The 20,964-nt window shown below is 35.9% G+C and overlaps 3 protein-coding genes and 1 non-coding gene across 4 annotated transcripts; 2 read left to right on the top strand and 2 right to left on the bottom strand.

Moving 5' to 3' along the window:
• The first annotated feature begins 23 nt into the window (after positions 1-23).
• On the top strand, positions 24-3,149 carry LOC105135189 (E3 ubiquitin-protein ligase SINAT3-like). Its single transcript, XM_011039950.1, has 3 exons — positions 24-647; positions 1,627-2,013; positions 2,619-3,149. Exons 1-3 carry the CDS (start codon positions 399-401, stop codon positions 2,979-2,981), a joined length of 999 nt encoding a protein of 332 aa, XP_011038252.1. The 5' UTR covers positions 24-398; the 3' UTR covers positions 2,982-3,149.
• A 2,542-nt stretch (positions 3,150-5,691) lies between these two features.
• On the top strand, positions 5,692-11,224 carry LOC105135180 (uncharacterized). The gene is made up of 5 exons (XM_011039938.1): positions 5,692-8,114; positions 8,345-8,985; positions 9,352-9,561; positions 10,073-10,296; positions 10,451-11,224. The coding sequence occupies exons 1-5, from the start codon at positions 5,798-5,800 to the stop codon at positions 10,491-10,493; spliced, it is 3,435 nt and encodes a 1,144-aa protein (XP_011038240.1). The 5' UTR covers positions 5,692-5,797; the 3' UTR covers positions 10,494-11,224.
• A 1,845-nt stretch (positions 11,225-13,069) lies between these two features.
• On the bottom strand, positions 13,070-15,930 carry LOC105135172 (phosphatidylinositol 4-kinase gamma 4-like). Its single transcript, XM_011039930.1, has 2 exons — positions 14,020-15,930; positions 13,070-13,773 (listed from the first exon to the last, which is right to left on the bottom strand). Exons 1-2 carry the CDS (start codon positions 15,406-15,408, stop codon positions 13,387-13,389), a joined length of 1,776 nt encoding a protein of 591 aa, XP_011038232.1. The 5' UTR covers positions 15,409-15,930; the 3' UTR covers positions 13,070-13,386.
• A 4,256-nt stretch (positions 15,931-20,186) lies between these two features.
• Positions 20,187-20,259, bottom strand: TRNAA-CGC (transfer RNA alanine (anticodon CGC)). The gene has a single exon. It is a non-coding gene; the product is annotated as a tRNA-Ala (tRNA).
• Positions 20,260-20,964: the final 705 nt, after the last annotated feature.

Raw genomic sequence — 20,964 nt, 5'->3', positions numbered from 1 at the left:
CAGAAGGAATAATATAATCTAGTAATCATAGTATAGTTACCTCCTATCATTACTATTCCAGCTAATGTAATCTCCTATCTGAAACTTTTTCTGACATTGCCTTCCTCTCTTGCTTGAAACCGTTTGATGTTGATCTAATGTCTCTTACAATTTCGATAGTGCCTCCCCCCCTCTCTCACCGATAAAGAAAAGCACCCCTGTTGATTTAACACGAACAGATCTTACTGCTGATCCAATTCAACCTCTCCTTCCTTGTGTTTCTAATTTGAGAAATCAACATCTCCTTCGTCGTGTTCTTCTTTGAATAAATAAGGAGAGGTGGATTGGAAATACCCGGAAGAGAGTTGAAGCAGCAGCTATAAATTTGATTGGAAAGTTGTTGTTTTGGTGGTGTAGGAATGGAATTGGATAGCATTGAATGTGTGCCATCCTTAGATTTAACAGATGAGGATGGGATCCACCACCACCACCATCTCCATCATTTCCCTTCTGTTTCAAAGTCACACACCACCACCACCACCACGACCACCAATACTAATACAAATAACAATACTAATACTGTGGCTTCTTCTTTTCACTCTACTAGTGTTCATGAGCTCCTTGAATGCCCCGTTTGTACCAATTCTATGTACCCTCCTATTCATCAGGTTTGCCCCCTTTTCTTTCTTTCTTTCTTTTTTAGCATATGTTTTTGCTTTTCCTTTTTGGGTTTTAATTTGTTGAATGCTTGATGCGGGTTTGGTGTGCCTTTTGTTATGTTGTTGTTGATCGGTTATAGCTAGGGCCGTTGAACCGTGGAAATTGCGGACTTGGTTTTATTAGGATTTGTGCCTGTTAGTTTAATTGGTTGGATTGTGGAGATTTAGGTCGCCGGGCGCCTGTGCAGCTAAGTGAATTTTGGAGGTATATTTATTTATGGCCCCGGAAGGTTTTTGGTTTTTTGACTTTTGTAGAGTATAGGTTTTTGCTGGTTTTGTTATCTTAATATACTCCCAAAGGACTAGCAAATACATGTACTGATGTACCCTCTGTAGCGAACTTGAAGATTCATATGGGATCCATCGTTTGGGTATTGTGCTGGGCGCTGCTTTTACAGATGCAAGGACATGGCAGCGGCGAGAATTGGATAGAGTGCTAGGGTACGTGCTGGGCAGCTATAGCGGTATAAGATTCTGAAAATTAATTGCAATTTCACTCTTCGAAACCTGAAGAACTAAATAAAGATGCCTGCATCACATGATTCTAAGAACCTATGACCATTCATATGTGTGTGATGACCTCGATTTCATTTATATGTTAGGGCAGTTGATTGCAGTAAGCAGGGAGCTTTTCAGCTAAAAACGTTAAAAGTTTGAAATCTAAAGGCCTGTGTGAATTTTAGTTGGATACTGGGCCGTTGAGAACTGTCTGGTGACTTCTTTATAGTTGGATGTGGGAGTTTACCTGTATACAGTAGACACTATGTTACTGTATCCATGCAATGGAGGAAAACTTATACTTAAATGCTGTTGACTGCGGGAAGCAGCTATCCTTGTTCTTTATTGTTATTGCTTTGGGCTAGCTTCCAAAATTTCTCATGCTTCCTAGATGACATTGGCTTTTGTTTACATATTGCTGTTTCTGCAGTGCCACAATGGCCATACACTCTGTTCAACCTGTAAAGCACGAGTACACAATCGGTGTCCCACTTGTAGACAGGAGCTTGGTGACATTAGATGTCTAGCTTTGGAAAAAGTAGCTGAATCACTCGAGCTACCTTGCAAATACATGTCACTTGGATGCCCAGAGATTTTTCCATACTACAGTAAACTAAAACATGAGAACTTGTGCAATTTTAGGCCATATAACTGTCCATATGCTGGATCAGAGTGTGTTATTGTTGGGGATATCCCATTCCTTGTTACTCATCTGAGGGATGATCACAAAGTGGACATGCATTCTGGGTGTACTTTCAACCATCGCTATGTCAAGTCTAATCCTCGTGAAGTAGAAAATGCAACATGGATGTTAACAGTAAGAATATGTCTATCTTATTTACTTGAATTTTGATTACTATTCACTCACACATATACCTGGATGCACATTACATGCTTCTCTCTCCTGGTTCTTTTGATCAATTTAGGGCACGACATGCTTCGTTTTGGTTCTTTTGATCATGTTAAGACATGGTAACCAAACATAGATCATGCTACAAGTGAAGTCACATGTGCCATTTATACAAAGAACTTATTTCACTCCTTGATCTTCTCATTAAAGAGATCATAAATGATGGCTATGCTGCTTAACTCCCATCCTTCCAAATAAATATTGAATTTCATGTAAGTGAAATGTTACAAGTGTTAGTGTAGACTAAATTGAAATGTAGACGGTATGTCAGTCAGCTGTGTAATCTTGAGCTTATGTTTTGCTTGCATTCTCTTTGGTTGATGCCTTCACTGGTCCTAGTGCAGACGGGACTCTTTTATATCATATTAGAGATGGATTGAGTTAAGAAATGGTCAATATTTTTTATATGTGCTTCATTAAGTGGCATAGCAAAGCATAGTATTCTTCATATCAAGGATACTTTTTCTTACTTTGGCAATTACCGAACTCTGTTTTTAATCATTTTGCTTTAGGTTTTCCACTGTTTTGGCCAGTATTTCTGCCTCCATTTTGAAGCTTTCCAACTTGGGATGGCTCCTGTTTATATGGCATTCCTCAGATTCATGGGTGATGAGACAGAAGCTCGGAATTACAGCTACAGCCTGGAGGTTGGGGGAAATGGTCGGAAACTAATTTGGGAAGGCACACCACGGAGTATAAGAGATAGTCACAGGAAGGTTAGGGACAGCCATGATGGACTTATTATACAACGTAACATGGCACTTTTCTTCTCTGGAGGAGATAGGAAGGAGTTAAAGCTGCGAGTTACAGGACGGATATGGAAAGAACAGCAGAACCCCGAAGGTGGGGCATGCATTCCCAACCTTTGTAGTTAGGCTAATTATCACGTTCTTGCTCTCTACTGTGCGATCTATTTCTTGTAATACTGTTACTAAAATGCTGATCATTTTAAGAATCCTCATGTACAATACCGGAGGCCGCTTTATAAATTGTTAATAAACTTACTGATAAAACTACCCTGGCCTTGCCTTTCAATGGTTTTACCAGCTGCGGCAATTTCCTTTGTAGCTTGCCTTTCTACTTGATAAAGCTCTAATTCACCTCATCTTAGGCTTTTTTAAGACTTTCACATATTATAATAAAAGACAGTCACTTTGGCTAAAAGCTCAAAAAAAGAAAAAAGAAAAAAGAAAAAAGAAAAAAAGGAGTAAAAACAAGTAAATAGCATCTTCACTTTGGCTAAAAGCTCAAAAAAAGAAAAGGAAATTGAGGTATCGTAGAAGAAAACTAGATGTTGACTTATAAGATGAGTCAGATTATTATTATTTTAGTTGTTAAAAAAAAGTAAAAACATGGCTATGGCTAAGGTGTTTTATGGAAAAAAAAAGAATCATTAACCCAAAATTTAATGTATTTTTAATGACACTTTTAAAATAATTAGATAGGGACATAGATAATATATATATTTTTTTAAAATATTAAAATAGTGATAAATTAGATGTACTTGGATCAACTTTGATTAATTTATATAACATATGATTTGGATATGAGATTATGTTAATTTCATATAAAAAAATTAAAATAAATTAAAAAACTTAATTTTAATTAATCAAATATTAAAAAAAAATCATTCAATTTGAAATACAAAAAATAGAGACATATGTAAATCTAAGTAAAGTTGCCAAAAATAAAATTACTATGTAGAAAAGAAATAAAAAAACATGAAAGTCGATTTTCAAATTAATATTAATGAAAAAAAATAAAAAAATTAATTAAAAAACAACAAAACCTTAACCAATCAAAGTTAAAAAAAGCTAAAAAAACCCCTATAAACTTGAATTAATCCATTACTCGGGTTGTTAAAAAAACATTCATGAAAAACAAACTAAAGAAATTTATTTTTTATAAAAGAAGTTAAATGATAAAGAAAATTATCCACACATAATCTTATAAAAAATAATTTTATTTGTGCATGATTTAAAAAATAATAATTTTATTGATTTTATTTAAATGAAGTTTAAAAATATTAAAAAGAGCCTTTAAAAAGGAGCTCAGAAGTCCAGGCTTGATGGAGCAATCTTGGGATCAAAATGAAGGATAGACTTACACACCCGTCCATGTAATTTTTTTTTTTTTGTTTTAAAGGTTTGGAGCATGACGTGTTGAGTTTGGTTTGGCCACCGATCACCAAGCAGCTTGTAGCTCAGTGGCGTAAGGCGCTGCTCGCCTTCTTTCGAACTTCGATTCGAGTTCCAGTGGCAGTGGGGCTGGCGAGTGATTTCCTTCCTATGTCTGCTGGCTCCTCTTTGTGTGGTACGCCTGTCACCCCCGCGGTGCCTTACCTGTTCACTGGGCTTGCAGGATGTTCAGTGGACCGTGAGATTAGTCGTGGTGCGCGTAAGCTGACCCGGACACCCACGTTAATAAAAAAAAAATTAACATAGCAAATTCTAGATGAACAACCTGTTTTCCAGTAATTTTTTACCTCACAACACGTAGCAATATTCTATAGACCAAAATAAACCCTTTCACGAATCTAAATTAACAAAGAGTTGTTCAAAAATAAAAAAAACTAATCTAAAACTAAAAATCATTCTTGAGATCAAATTTATTATCTCAAGTAAGATGATGGGCAAAGAACACTTAAATGAAAATTCTTTTATTAAATAAAACTTATTAACATCAAAATTAAATTTTTTTATTGTTAAAATTAATGCTAACTGAGTTTTTACCCCCTATTTATTTGGAATCCGAGGTCATTTAAGGGTTTTTTTTCCTCTTTCACCGAAATTTAATAACTCTTTCTTCTTGTCAAATTAGGGACAAAAAAATAATAAAAATAAAGTTTTGGACCATAATTGAATTTTACAAAACTATAAAGATAAAAAATCTAGAAATTGGAAAGCTTGTGGGCTAATTAAACTTTTCATATAAACATTTAAATTGCCATCTATTTCGCTGCCTTTTCAATTTTGATGCTTTATTTTTTAATTTTGTCCTTTTTAATAATAAAAAAACAATTGATCATCAATCAAGGAGAAAAAAAAATTGATTACCAAAACAAGATTTTATTTTATTTTACTCTATAATTTATGAGATAGGTCACAAGGACGCTTTGTCCACTAACCACATCTTTTAATGTTTATATATATATATATATATATATATAATTAGAATAATATAATAAGATATGAACTTATTTAGAAAAATAAACTTTCAAAATAAAATTTTTGAAAAACATAATATTTTGATAAATAAATTTATTCGATAGGATAACAACTTAACTTAACTCATAAATAATATTTGATATTACGATAATTTTTTTTTTTACTTGAATAGCATTAAAATATTTGTTTTAAATATTTTTGATATAATATAAAAAAATTTAAAAATAAAAAAAAATTAAAATAAAAAATCTTTTTTGAAAAAAACACAGGTGACCTCACATAGAAACAAGCTCATACTAATACTCCTGTTTTGGATGGAGGAGTATGGGGTATTTTCAGAGGAGGCGAGTACGTAAAACGGCGTATAAGCATGTCGTTCTGGTGGCGATGTGAAAAAGATAAAGGAAAATTATTCAAGGACAAACCATTTCTTTTTGTGCGAGGGAAGGGTTTTAGCGATGGCTTAAAAACCCAGAAAAATCTCTCTCCCCTATTTTATATCTCTTTAGTATTTTTCTTTATTAATGGAGCTTCTAAATCCTCCCCTGCTAAACAAACCTCTAATTTTCTCTTCCACTTCCCTCTTCACTCCTAAATTCTCCATCAAAAGTTGCAACACCAAAACCCCTTCCAGATTCCTCTCAATTCCTTCATGCTTACCGTTCTCTACCACCAGAAGAATCTTTCATGTTTCAGCTCATTTTGGTCGACCCGCTGGTAATCGCAGAAACTCACTTAGGAAAAAGCTCATTGATGATCAACAGGTGCGTGAAAAGACTACTTTTCAAAATCAAAGCTATGGTTTTGAAAACTCAGAATTTAGCTTTGATAATGGAAATAATTCTGTTGAGAATTTGGATCGTGTTAGTGTAAAAGAGAGTGATTTTGGTAATGGGTTTGATGTTGATAAATCAGACAGTTTAATAGGAGGGCAAAACAAAGTGGAAAAATTGGGTGATTCTGTTTTGGTGAGTAAGTTGGACAAGTGGGTCGATCAGTATAGTAAAGATACCGCGTATTGGGGTACTGGGTCTGCTCCCATTTTCACTGTTTTTCATGACTTAGAAGGGAATGTGAAGAGGGTTTTAGTTAACGAGGATGAGATTTTAAAGAGAAGCGGAAATGAGAAGCGAGAAGTTGGGGATTTGACGGAGGAGAATTCTAAAATCTTGTATGCGAAAGGTTTAGCTAGAGAGATGGAGAGAGGTGGAAATGTGATTCCTAGGAATAGTTCTGTTGCCAAGTTTGTTGTTGATGGGGTGGAGTCTCGGTTTTTTAACAGAATTCATGGTGTTGTTCGTCAACAGGAGTTTATTCCTGTGGTCTCGAGAGTTGGGACGATGGTGTTTTGTGGTTTTGTTGCGATTTGGGCTGTGAAGAAGTTATTCAGTTTTGGAAATAAGGAGGAGCAATGGACGGAGTTGGAAAAGGAAATGATGAGGAGAAAGATAAAGTCTAGAAGGGAGAGATTGGAGAAGGATCGAGTTGGAGTTGTTCAAGAATCTTTGGAATCACCAGTGGTGTTGACGGAAAGGCCTAAGTTGGATAAGCAAGAATTGATGAAAAATATATTCAAAGCAAAGGCAACCTCAAAAAATGAATTGCTTTTGGTGGATCCTTCTAATTCTCAAACTACTAATGCAATGGATTTTGATCGTGAAATCCAGACAATTAGGGAAATGGCAAAGCAAGTCCGGGAGAGTAAGACTAGAGAACTCAACAACGGTATGGAAGAAAAGCAACCTGTGAATGAGGAGCCATTCAGTGAGATGCAGATGGTTGAAGAGCACAAAGAGGTTGCAAGTTTTCCTAGTGAAACTCAAAATAAAGATTCAGTAGACAGAAGGGATGTGGATGTAATTAGAGTGAATAAAAAATTAAATGAAACGGAGAGTGATGATACTGGATACCATCCTAAGTTATCTGCTGAAGAGAACAAGGGCATGCTAGAATCTGGCACTTCAAGTATAAATTTTTCAGATGATAGGGAAACAATGGTCAGTGGAGATGTTATCCATTCTTTTGATGTTCCTGATGGTGATTCATGCAAGTCAAAGAACAGGTCTATTAGACGAAAACCAAGGGTTATACGGTCTGTCAAAGAAGCTAGGGAGTTTCTTGCCAAAAAAGGTGTCAAACATATCCAAGAACCACAATTTATCGCAGTGCAGGAAAGTGCTTCTGTGTTGGGGATTCCTGATGACGAAGAATTTAGTGGGGAAACAAGCCAAAGAGGGGCAGTGGAAGAAAAGGTGTCTGAACCAATCATTTCAGGCAGAATATCAGAGTCCGGGCCTGCTGCAAATCCATGTGAAGAGTTAACTCGTAAGGAGAAGGAATTTGTTCCAGCCAAGAATGACAATTCCAAGAACCAAAAGGGAGTGCATGATCTTCAAAAGCCCAGAACTTCCTTAAACCACGGCACTAATGGCAGCATTACAGAGAGAAGACAGTCTGTAGGGACAGAAAACTGGATTGAGAAAAATTTTGACGAAGTTGAACCCATAGTAAAGAAGATCGGGGAGGGATTTAGGGAAAACTACAAGGTTGCGAAAGAAATAGCAAGTCAACACCCGAATTCAAATATTGATATAACACAGCTTGAGTATAGTCAGAATGATAATGAACTTGAGTGGATGGAAGATGATGGTCTTAGAGACATTGTTTTTCGAGTTAGAGAAAACGAGTTAGCGGGGCGAGATCCATTTTATCAGATGGATGCTGAAGACAAACTTAAATTCTTCGAAGGTCTTGAGAAGAAAGTTGAGAAAGAGAATGAAAAGTTGGTTCAAGTGCATGAATATCTCCACTCAAGCATTGAAAATCTTGATTATGGAGCAGGTGGTTAATTGTTTTTAGACGATCTTATTTCTTGACTTTTCATGTTATGAATTAAATGGACCCTTTCACAGAGAAAATGATTAAATTTTAAAATTTAGATCAGTTAGATAGCCGGTTAAGCATTTCCCTCACCTTGTGTAATTTGGTTAAGTTTAATGCCGCATGTTATGAAAAGCACTTTCAGAATTTCTTATAGAACTTGAGCTAATGTTATGTTCTGCTTTCTCCAGATGGTATCAGCTTATATGATTCCCCAGAAAAAATTATACCAAGATGGAAAGGGCCACCGTTAGAGAAGAATCCTCAGTTCCTTGACAACTTCCTTGAACAACAGAATGCAATTGCCTCCACAAATGCTGGTACGTCTTACCCTGTGAAGAAAGATGAAGACAACTTACTTCAGAAATCAAATAAATCATCAGTTGATGAGAGTGTTGGCACTTCTTTGCCAAACTATGCTTCGAGGAAGTTAAGCTGCATGGATTCAAAAAACTCAAAGGTAGTTATAGAAGGAAGTGATGGCTCTGTTAGATCTGGTAAAAAATCAGGAAAGGAATATTGGCAACACACGAAGAAATGGTCTCGTGGGTTCTTGGAATCTTATAATGCAGAGTCAGATCCAGAAGTTAAATCTACTATGAAGGATATAGGGAAGGATTTGGATCGATGGATAACTGAAGAGGAAATACAGGAAGCAGCTGATCTGATGACCAAACTACCAGAAAGAAATAAGTTAATAGAAAAGAAAATCAACAAGCTAAAAAGAGAAATGGAATTGTTTGGACCACAAGCTGTGGTGAGCAAGTATCGTGAATATGCAGAAGAGAAAGAAGAAGATTACTTATGGTGGTTAGATCTTCCACATGTTCTGGTGAGTGTGTAATATTCATTTGCTGTTCTTTTCTGTGGTTGTCGAAGTTTTGTGACATTCAAACAAAGAAGGTAGGCATGTCAGGATAATTTTTCTTTTTCGGTGCTAATGCACGTTAAGATGATAATACCGTGTTAAGCTAGATTATTGTTTTGCTCCTTATCCTAAGTGTACTTTTTAAGATAACATTTATGCGATGCACTTCTTAGTATTCTGATTTTATCTTTACTTTAGTACATAATTCGGCATCAGATATCATGTACGATAAACATTACTCTTTGTCTGCTGATGCTACATTGTCCATTAAAGATCATGCACATGACATTGTATGCATGATCGTTAACTACCTGGGTTTCTTTGTGCCAGTGCATTGAATTATACACAATTGAAAATGGAGAGCAGAAAATAGGATTTTATTCATTGGAGATGGCTGCAGATCTTGAATTGGAACCTAAACCATGTCACGTGATCGCATTTGAGGATGCTGGTGATTGCAAAAACCTTTGTTGCATTATTCAGGCTCACATGGATATGGTTGGAACTGACCATGCCTTTGTGGTTGCTAGACCACCCAAGGTAAAGGTTTTCTGTTTCCAATTATAAAAATTCCTGTTCTTGACCGAATCATGAAGTTGAAGAGAGAGAGAGGATAAAGCACGGTCCATTTGAGTGGTAAAAGGGATAAGCCAAACCCTCTTATTAGCTGCCTTTTGAAAATCATCTAGCCTGCTAAAATGGATCTACCATTTGAGCATTTGTGTATTTGCAAGTGTTGAATCAACAATTCTCTGTATGCATCTATAAAGGTTTTTCTGAGTTCCGCACTTGGAGTCCAGAAGAATATCATCTGCACTCACAACTAATAAACCAAAAATTTGGATGAAAACAATCATGTTCACAACGCCTTGCGCTTTTTAGTTATTTTGTTCTGTAGGTTGAGAATATATCAAGACTGCTGACTGCAAGATGTCTGATTTTGTTTTTAATTCCATGTAGAAAGGTTATGGGGTTGTGTTTTCTTGTTCATGAATCCTTTACTGCTCTGATGTAAAAATCTGTCGTTTTAAACTTGGTTTATCTTTGATAGGATGCCTTTCGGGAAGCCAAAGCAAATGGTTTTGGCGTTACTGTCATCAGGAAAGGGGAGCTACAGCTGAATGTTGACCAGATGCTAGAAGAGGTTGAAGAACAAGTTGCTGAAATTGGTAGCAAGATATACCATGACAAGCTCATGGGAGAGCGATCTGTCGATATAAACTCGCTAATGAAAGGTGTCTTTGGTGTTGGTAGCCAAGCAACCAGGTCAAGAAGGTACTTCTGATTCTGGCTTATGCCGCAGCCAAAAAACAGATTTGAAAAATTTGAGGATGGTGTCTTGAGGGACAAGATAACAAAACGTTTTGAATAATTTTGCAAAAAAAAAAAAAAAAGCCCTTTTTGTGTTTCCTAATTGTTCTGTTTTCAGGAGAAGGTCGAAGCGAAAGCTGAGAAAGCCTGGCAAGAAATGAAGATTTCAGCCTAAACATGAGATTCAGTGACGGTTAACAGCGATAAACTGCTTAAAGAAATCAAGGACCCCGTGGAGCCTTTCATAACGTGTATCACACAGCTACAGGCAGAGGAATCTTCTCCGATCCTGCTTGCTCGCGACCCATATTCTTCCAAAATCAGTCTGTTTCAGCTTGTTGCAGCTGCATGAAATTGCACAGATGGTTGGGAAATCTTTGGCATCGAGCTCTTATAGTCTTTTTGTATGGCATAGGTCGAATTCTACTCCTTTTTGCCTCTGAAGATGGATTTGGACATAGCTGGAGCTGGTGCTAATTCGTACTTCCTTGTTACCTCAATCCACTTTCAATAAAGAATCTCTTTCACTTGGGTTCTCAAGTTTGCATGAATATGCACCTTAAGGACTGTTCTGCCTCTGTAGCACCTGACATTGCTTTGGTTTAGTGACCCATTGAGATGATAATTTCACTTGAACCTGATGTATACTGACTCAAACCGATCCGAATGGGTAGAATATTTTATGGATAATTTAGGTTCAAGTAAAACCCAAAAGAAAAAAGTCAGGTTTCATAAGTGTAATGGATAAAACTCTACCTTGTTAAACTTGACTTGAGATTTATTTGTTCTTAAAGTTTGAAATATCAGGTTTCATTATGTTCTTGAAGTTTGTAATGGATACTATATTTATGTTATTAGCCGTGTATATAGAAAGTTCAGGATTTCTCTTTTAGTCGTCTACTCTCATCTTCTCTATCCTCAGTTTCTCTCTCTTCTCTCGGCCACTTGCCGCCTACCCCGCGCTTTCACCAAAGCCCCCCTCTCCAGATTCTGCCTTTTTGAACTGCATTTCTGTTGCAGGTTGATTGAGGAGATGGGGATGAATGAGAAGAGAAAAGAAGAATCAACTACTAATTTAAAAAAAATGGATTAGAAGAGTGAAGAAGAATCAACAGCAGATTTTAAAAAAATGGTCGTTACATTTTTTTATTACTCGCAGCGTTTTATCTTCTTTTTTAGCTACAAGAATTGCCACGTGTGACCATCTTAGCAATATTAGAGAATTCCTGGAATACAGGAGTGTACTACTGTCACTTGCAGCTCAAAGTTTGTACCAGAACAGGGAGAGAGGAGGAAAACAAATTCACAATCAATGAATGTTAAGGATATATTAAAATATTATTTTTTTTAAAAAAAATATTTTTAATATTAGTATATCAAAATAATTTAAAAATATTAAAAAAATATTAATTTAAAATAAAATATTAAATTTTTTAAATTTTTTCAAAAACACTTTCAAAATACAATGTCAAACATCAATAAGGATTTGAGTGAATCATTCTTCTGCTATTTACTATTTTATTTATTTTTTTCTTCTTGAGTAAGTATTTTATATAAATATAAATAGTTTTTATAGCAAAAATATTCATAGTAATGATTATTATATTTAAATTTAATTTTTAATTTATAGTGGTTAATTAATGGTTTAATTCTTTAACTTTTTAACTTTTAAAATTTAGGTTAAAGGAAAAGTTTAAACAAGGTTTTTTTATATTTTTTTACTTTTCCTCACTTTATATTTTAATGTTTTATTTTCTTTATATGCTTTGGTTTTCTTCATAAATTTAGACCTTAGTTTTATCTTATTGAAAGATTTTAAGTTATATAATTTCCAGTTTAAAGATCTTGATTTAGAAATATATTTAAATTAAGGTGATGTCGAAGATAAATAATTCATTATTGACAATAATAAAAATTTTATTATTTTAAAATATTTTAATAAGTAAATACCCTTATTTGTTTTATTTTAAACATAAATATTTTTTATTACTAGTATATAAAATTTTAAAATAATATCAATTATAATTATAAATTTGGATACATGCTTAATTATAAAATTTTAAAATAATATCAATTATAAATTTGGATACATGCTTAATATGTAAAATCCTAACACATGACCCAGAAGCTGGTGAATTAGAAATCTTTTTTGAACCTTATTGGGTTTTCCCAAAATTGTAAATGTGATGATAAATGCCTTGCTCTACAATATCAGCAGCCAATCCAAATGTTCAAAATGGTTGCACCATAGCAGCTGGCTCGCCACTTGATTCTGATCTCTGATGGCAGCAACATTGGTATGAAAACTCTAAGGAATCTTCTGTAATGAACTTGGATCCAGCACCTGCTATGATAGCTGAGCCGATCTTAAATTGGTACTATGGATGTACTAAATTTGCATCGAAAGATTGTTTATGGGCATAGAGAGATCGAAGGGAGAAAAGATAAAGATCAGAGAACAGAGATTACCCCACAAGAAACATTGAATGCTGCTTCTCGTAAAAGGTTATGGTGATTAGTACTTGTCAAACGCTATCACCACATTTTAGGGGAGACACGCTTTCAGCACTAATTATATCCTCTACCAGCTGATTATTCTGGGGAATACAATTTTCCAGAAGAAACGATTTAAGAAGAGCCGACACGTTCACAGAAACAAAATACAGAGAAGACAAGACAAGCTCGCACCTGCTCCATGACTCCCAACACTAAATATAAACACAGCATAATTTATAAGTTGACAAACACCATCAATCATATATTTACATAGAAAAACTGGAGAAAGAACATAACTGAGAAAATTTTTCATCCTCAATACCAGTTGAAAAAGAAAAATACTTGAAAATGTGTCATATCCATCATAAAGAATCACGACCATTCTTTGGTCCAATCAGAAAACATCCAACTAATTGTCATGAAAGAATATGAAATCAATGATGAAATGAAGGTAATCTACTTCAATGAAATATATAGACAATGGAGGGACCCTGCCATGCATATGTACAATGACGCATGTACATACTCACGAATATATACCCATGAAATCCACACAATTCAGAAATTTAATTCAGCAATCTCATCAAGGCGGCGATCCATGATATGTGATACTGTTTCAAGGAATAGAGCTTCACTTGTTACAGGAAGCGTGGAATCCTGTGCTTCTTGGACAATCTCCTCAATAATAGATTCCTTCTTCAAGGTCTCTCTGCACATTATACTTCCAATGGCATAAGGGGTGAGCCCCCTCTCCACTCCTTTCTTCAGGAGCATGGTGGATATGTGGAGAGTGCGTGCACATTCAACTGGCAAGTCCCATCCATGGAACTTCAGAAGGGCGATATCCTCTTCAGCATCCAGTGATTTTATGTAGTCAATGGTCTTGGAGTCATAAGGTTGACGAGCTTGGGGCCAATAAAGCCATTCAAACGTGCAGTCTTCAAACTGCAGGAAGCAAAAACTACATGATTATGTTTGGAAAAACTAAGCAGCAAACAACTAATATATTATGATGATAATAATAATGCTAGTGGAGAGCCCAGCCATAAACTGCTGCAATTGAAATGACATGTTTCATGGCAAACTCAAATCAGATGAAACAAAACAGAAAAAGAATAATAACGAAACAAGCAAGAATTAAATCTAAAGAGAGAGATGACATAAATGGTGTAAAGCAGATTGCAAACTTACACTTTCAGGCAAGCAATATCCATGATCAATTGGAATCAGTAGAGTCTGGCCATCTTCTTGATCTTTGCCCAACAAAATATTCCCAGCATGCCTATCTGCGTTGGCCATCCTAATATCCAACACAGAGATTTTATGGACTTCCTTCAATGGGAAAGCCCCAGGTCCCATATCCTCACAGCTTCCATTGTTCTCCATAAACATCTGCAGGGACCCAATCTTGATGGTTACGCCTTCTGGATGGTTGAAACCTTTGTGCAAGCACTTGATCATAAGTGTAGGTGGGACCCCAGCAAAGCCCTTACTTCCACCAAACAAAGATCTGCGTCCACTCTCTGGATGATCCAGAATGTAAGCTGCAACTTCCCTGAAAGCTCCTTCTCCAACTCTTGTACCTTTTTTCAAACCTTCACCATCTGAAGACAATGGCAGCCCTCGAGGGTTGTTCACAGCCATAGGTTCCTCGTCAATTGGCTTAAAAACAGAAACAAACCTCTCTCCATATGAATCCTGCATGAAATAAGCCCCTCCTGTACCCTCCATAGACCTGATCGGGTCAAATCCAACATCCAATCCATCAATGGTAGCATTAACCATATCCCAGATTGCAGAGGGAAATTCAATTTTGGGATTAACAATAATAGGCTCCAATGAAAAATCCCTATCAGGAGGCTTTCTCGGTACAATCCCTCTATCACCTTCATAACCTCTCCTATCATTCTCTTCACTAGTGTCATATTGTCTGCTAACATTCTCTCTATCATTCAATCTTGAAGCGACAATATCCAATTCAAAATTCTTCTCCACGGGCCTAGCCCTAACTTTTGATGATTTCCTCACAAACAAATGAATTGCTGCATCATTGTTGTTATTATTATATCTACATACATCATCAATCAGCCTTTGATCCTCAAGCGGCTCCCCCTCGCAAACAACCTCTTGCTCATCAAGATCATCAAATTCCTTCTCTTTCTTTGCAATCTGTTGCTTCACATACCCCACATCCCTCTCTCGCGCCACATTAAATGTCAACAGTTTCCCACTTGTAGTCCTAACATGTATAACCTGAAGATTCAAAAGCCTAAGAACCAAATGCAGAACATTCCCATCCGTGACCCCATAATCACGAACAAGGGAATTGCTCCGGGCAAGCTCCCGGCCTCCACACACCAATTTTTGGTTCTTTACAACAAAACCCTTATAAGATTGAATCCGCAACTTCACGGATTCAATAGAATCAGACTTTAGCACCCGCATTGGCATCACAGACCCCGAAACAGAGAGATAAATCAAAATCGACTCATCGAGGGACGGAACCGGTTTCCAACTCATGCAATTAAAGGAAAGAGCAGGTTCACTTTGAATTGGACTTAAAGCCACACCCGAAGCCATCCTTTTTCTCTCTTTTTTAAAAATTTATTTACTTGCAAAATGAGATTTTTTGTACAAAAGATTTGGATTTTATGGGAACCCAATACACACAAGATCACAAGAAATTACCCATTTTCTCTTTAATGACCACCTAATTAATATTTAAATGATCAAAAAACAACACTAGAATAGGAAACTAAAGAATAGGGATTTGGATTGAGGTCTAATCGATTAAGATTAGAGCAAAATCAGGGTTTGGTGATTAGGGGATCATGAAAAGAAATGAATTACTGCGGAGACATAAACGAACAGAGACGTATCGAGAGAAAGAGAGAGAGAGAGAGATGGGGATTCTTACCAGGACCGGAAGAACCGAAGAGGAAGGAGGAGGAAATGGAGCTTTAAAATTTTCGACTGTCTAAGATTGATGTGTTCGTTATCGTGAAAAGAGGGAAATCCAGCTAGCCTCAGCCTTGAGAGATAGAGAGGGGAAGAAAATGCGCGTGCAGCCGCCTGTGCCTTTTTGACAGCGACAAAGGTTTTGGGTATTTTGGTCAATTAAGCTAAAGAAAAGAGGGAGTTTTCCTCTACTATATTATATAATACATACTAACTATTATTATTATTATTATTATTAGTTTTTTACTATCATGCCATACCTACTAGCTACTAGTCTAGTGGAGGCGGAGCTCGAGCTGTTTGTTCACTTGTCGTTCTTACTGTGGAGTGCTCTCCAAGATTAAAAAACACACACCCATGACCCAAGTTTTCAAGATTTATTTTTGGTGGTGTGATGTGATAAAAAAAAAAAAAAGATTTATTTTTGGTGGTGTGATGTGATAAATATTGTTTTTAAAAATATATATTAAAATAATAATTTTTAATTTTATTTTTTTAATATTAACATATCAAATGATCTAAAAATATTTTAAAAAATAAAAAATTCTAATATTATTTTAATATATTTTCAACTAAAAATCACTTAAAAAAATAAACATACTGTATTATCAAACACATTGCATTTTGATGAGTTTTCACTTGCCCTCCTATAGGTTAAAGTTGCCGAGGACTTTTTTTTATTTAACAATTATTGACTCTTATACTTTTGTTTTTTTAAAAAAACATTGTCCAGTAAGCAAAACCCTAATGCGCTTAGCGGGACACGTGCATAGACATGTTTTTGTTAGTGGCCACGTATAGAGTTTGTATGACTTTATTTCTTAAAACATCTTCTAGAGACACGCGTCTTCTATTTGACTTTTCCTAGCATTACGGAATCAAAGACAGAGAGATATTGACGAATAGGGTTTGAACACATGTATGGTCACAGATTACTGCCAGGACCACTCCATTCACGGACGTGGAGAAACGTCATAGGTAAACCTTGAGGACTTTCAAATGGAGGAATTCGACGACAAATTTTGCCGTTCTCAAGAATCTGCCGCCACTCGATTTTCTGGCCTTTGGAATTGTCCTCTATCCCGGAAAGATCCATTTCATGTTTTCTAGTGAGAGAAAGACTTGAAAGAGAGAGAATGAGGTCTGAGCGAGGAGCGTTTGTTTTGGAAATGCACGTTCACACAATACAGCACTTGTACTACGACCAGGCAGGAAATTAACAAAAAGCTAGGTAAAACATTATTCATTTGAACAGTGTGACGGTCCATTGTCTATGAGTTATTATGAAAATAAATAGGCACAACTTGGTCTTTTCATTTTTTTATATGTGAAATGACATTGTTGCTATTAAAAAAAAAAACTCAATCAAATAGCTTCAAAATGCATTTTTAGATTTTTATTTTTATAACATTAAATTACCTTTAAAAATAAATCTTCTTTAACTAGACACGAAGGGGCTCTTTCGACTTTCATTTTGGTTTTTTTGGTTATTACGAGGTAAGAGGAGGGGTAATTTGATATTTTAACACATAAAAAGGAAAAATGATTACATTACTTGCCAGTAACTGAGTCGCCTCACCGTATTTTAGGTTACAATAAAGCAACCTTGGCAACAAACACACGCGAAGCTCCAGCAAGAACGTGTGACGGGTATGTCCAGGAAGTTCCTCGAGCTTTCCTTGACCGATAAAATGGCCTTGAAACAGGTCCTCAGATCATGCGAAGGACCTACGTTAGGGAAGGAAATGTACGAGTTGGTTCCATAGACGTGAAAGACAAGACCTGATCATTCTTCAATAAAGAAAAATGTTAAAGGCAGAAAGGATTGCAGTAGAAACTTCATGGTAATCCACATAGGAGACGTCCTATGCGATAAATGAGCAAGAAATAATGGGTTTAAAAGGACCCGCTGATCTTATTGGATCCTGAAATTTACCCGTTTCCCTCGAGCGAATCAAGCCATTCGTGATACCAATTGATCATGGGGGGGAGCGACACAGAATATCAAGCTCATTAAGCTTCCGACAGAGCTTTCAGCCTAATGAAAGATCCAATTTAGGAGCAGCACAGTAATCAACCAACTATTCAGTCCGGGCCAATGTTTGGGAAACAAGAACCACAATTATTACAACTAAAGCTATGCAACAATAGAACACCATGCATAAAAAAATGTCAAATTTCACCTGCAAAAACAATTATTTCTCAGCCAACAATCAACAACAAAAGCAATGAAACAGTACAGTACAAATAATACAAATTATATTTTGAAACTTCTCTGAATTTTAGATATGATTCTTTAATATATTTTTACAATTTTAATGAGCAAGTGATATGAGTTTGAATTTTTATTTATTTAATAAAAATTAAAAATAAAATAATATAAACATTTATAATTTTTAAATTTTAAATTTTAAAAAAATTATTTGAAAAGATATGTTAAAAATAATATAAATTATATTTTATATTTCATTTAATAATTTAAATTATTAAAATGAAATAATTATATAATAAATCGACCAAGCAGCAAAACACTAATTTCTTTTACCAACAAAACTCATACAGTACTTTTCAACAAAGCAAACATACTCCTTGACCTCAGGGCTTGACTGTGCAAGAAACCAAGCAAACAAACTCGATGTGAAAATTGGATTTGCAGCTACTGTTGCCACAAGAGGACTAATCTTTACTTCCTCATTCAATGTGATATTCAATAAAGCCAACACAAACGCTCCATTCAGAATATAATTCCCATTGTATTCACTCATTGCCTTTTTTGATTCATCACTGTGTGCCTGCAACTGTGAAGCCCATTCTGTTGTGTTTCAATTTTGGCTTTAATGAGTACAAGAAACTTCTATTATTACCGTTTCTTGTTTTGGGTTTTGGTGATCTGAAGGGTTTTTATAAGAGAAGCAAATTGGAGAGGTTTTGAGTTTGGTTAAATGAGTCAACTTGAAAAATGAGAAGAGGCTAGGATGCAGGAGTTTGGTTGTTGGGTTTGTGGGAGTGAAGGAGAAATAGTTAAAGATGGATTTGTTAAGTGTTAAACAATTAAGAGCCCCTAAGAGGAAGTATTCTATGACTCAGTTGTTGAGTTCAGTCTGCATTTCAGGAGAGCAAGGCCTAGACTCTAGAGAGGGAATAAGAGGCTGAGTTAGAGCTTGCATTTGGCAAACAGTAACACAGAGTGCCTGGCTTGTGACCAAAGGTAAATAATCTAATTTAAGGATGACCTCAAATAGGTCCCCCAACTAAGATAAGACGTTTGATTACATTCCTCTACTTTCAATTCAAGCAATGCTGCCCTGAAAGTATCCACAACAAAGCCGTTAAGAAGAGAAGCTCATTTTTGTCATGTTTCATACGAATGTTGCACCTTAGACACACAAAAAAAAGGTGGAATTCCATATAGCTCACAATATATCACTCCTTAAGACACTTATAATAATGCACTCTATAAATCCTATTTTAAACTATTCCAAGAATCTAATTGAATTAGGTAAAATTATGGTTTACTTTTGGTATCCAAAATGCAACATCAACACGACACATGATAGAAACAAGCTCCCTATAGCAATGTCTTGGCCAATGTCAACATGGTTTGTGCAAGTTTGAGGAGCTCCATTCCAAAGTCTGTTGTCTATTGTGAAGTGTTTGAAGCCAAGCACAGTTTACTTGATTATTTCTTCGCAGAATTGGGTAAGAGGGATGTAAGGATTCCAATCCCTTTTACTATTTTTTTCAATACCGGAGACAGAGAAGATGGCTGAATAGTGCTAATTACTCTCATTTTCTTCATTCGGATAAATTGCTGGATGAGGATCCTGCAGTGATGCAGCGCTGTACCTTTCTTGCGAAGAGATTGGAGTTGTACAGAAGTGCCCAAGCGGAAATAGATTGCTGATTCTTTGATTCATGAATACTAATTCCTAGCACGTTGATAGGGAAGAGCAGATGGCTTTATGCATCGGCTGGCTTCTTAGCCAGTAGCCAACCTTTTCCTTCTTATAGTTCCTCTTTTTTTTTTCTTTTTTTTTCTATCTATGGAAACTGGTATCAGTTCTGGGTGTGGGTTGGCTTTTTCGCTTGTACACATGCATGATCAGCTACAGTGGAGACGGTAATCCATCTCAGAGTCTCCGACATAGATTTAGAGATCTCTATGCAGGGGCATGAAATTTTGCATGTCAACTGATCAAATGCTCATAGCCATCATTATCGGAGAGTAGTGCCGGTTTGAAACACCCACGTCACTACAACAACTTTAGCATCTGCATGTATATGTGGAATACTGAAAGTCCACTTTTGTCTTGTTTCTTCTGCTAGCACTTCTTTGCACTTGACCTGTAGCTAGCCAGGGAGGGGGAAATAGAGAGAAAATGGGTAAAAAGAAAATAAAATGGAGATGCGGGGAATCGAACCCCGTGCCTCTCGCATGCGAAGCGAGCGCTCTACCATATGAGCTACATCCCCATTTTGCACTGGATGTTAATATATTTTATATCAACTAGAAAACAACATAGATGCCACTGGGTCACAAGGCAGGTTGAACCAATCTACAAATTTTCCTAATTCCCATCGGTGGAGTAGGGTGCGGGAGTCCATGGAGCCCACTGCCATATCTTCTGGTCGATTTGATCAGCAGTCCAACAATGCCGATGAATACAAATCGAAACTAGGATTTAAATTATAATACAAGACGATGATGCCAGGTGATGACGAGAGACGAAGCCACCTGTATCCTTTGACCACTAATTTGTTCAATAGATTTTGCCTCCCTATCCATGCACACACTGACACACCTCACATGACAATATCACAAAAGCGTACAGTTATACCGATGTAACATGAATTTAATTCCAAACTTGTTCCCTTCCTTCTTGCTGACAAATAAAGTTGTCAGTATACATGCACTAACACCTGTGAAACAACACGTAACATCTTTGCTATTTTATGGCGAAGGAATGCCCTAAATCATTTATGTATGATACTAGTAACAATTAGTATGAAACTATGGCCAAAAGAGTTCAAAAGTATGTGTAATGTTTTGAATAAATAAGTAGGAAAATATAATAAAATCCTTGATGGTTTAAAGTGTAGGTATAAATGAATGAGGGGTAGTGTAGTAATTCAACAAAACTTGATAAATATAAATAGAAAGTATAAAAAAAAAAAAAC

Source organism: Populus euphratica, unplaced genomic scaffold (genome assembly GCF_000495115.2).
Source record: "Populus euphratica unplaced genomic scaffold, PopEup_1.0 scaffold2.1, whole genome shotgun sequence".
In the NCBI taxonomy this organism is placed as follows: domain Eukaryota; kingdom Viridiplantae; phylum Streptophyta; class Magnoliopsida; order Malpighiales; family Salicaceae; genus Populus; species Populus euphratica.
This window is presented reverse-complemented; position numbering and strand designations above follow the sequence as displayed.

Bases quoted from the DNA above. Each gene is read 5' to 3' on its own strand.
- LOC105135189 (XM_011039950.1), top strand. From the start codon at position 399: ATGGAATTGGATAGCATTGAATGTGTGCCATCCTTAGATTTAACAGAT. The intron at 648-1,626 runs GTTTGCCCCCTT...CTGTTTCTGCAG, and splicing joins TGTACCCTCCTATTCATCAG to TGCCACAATGGCCATACACT. The intron at 2,014-2,618 runs GTAAGAATATGT...ATTTTGCTTTAG, and splicing joins ATGCAACATGGATGTTAACA to GTTTTCCACTGTTTTGGCCA.
- LOC105135180 (XM_011039938.1), top strand. From the start codon at position 5,798: ATGGAGCTTCTAAATCCTCCCCTGCTAAACAAACCTCTAATTTTCTCT. The intron at 8,115-8,344 runs GTGGTTAATTGT...TGCTTTCTCCAG, and splicing joins AAATCTTGATTATGGAGCAG to ATGGTATCAGCTTATATGAT. The intron at 8,986-9,351 runs GTGAGTGTGTAA...TCTTTGTGCCAG, and splicing joins TAGATCTTCCACATGTTCTG to TGCATTGAATTATACACAAT.
- LOC105135172 (XM_011039930.1), bottom strand. From the start codon at position 15,408: ATGGCTTCGGGTGTGGCTTTAAGTCCAATTCAAAGTGAACCTGCTCTT. The intron at 13,774-14,019 runs GTAAGTTTGCAA...TGCTTCCTGCAG, and splicing joins GATATTGCTTGCCTGAAAGT to TTTGAAGACTGCACGTTTGA.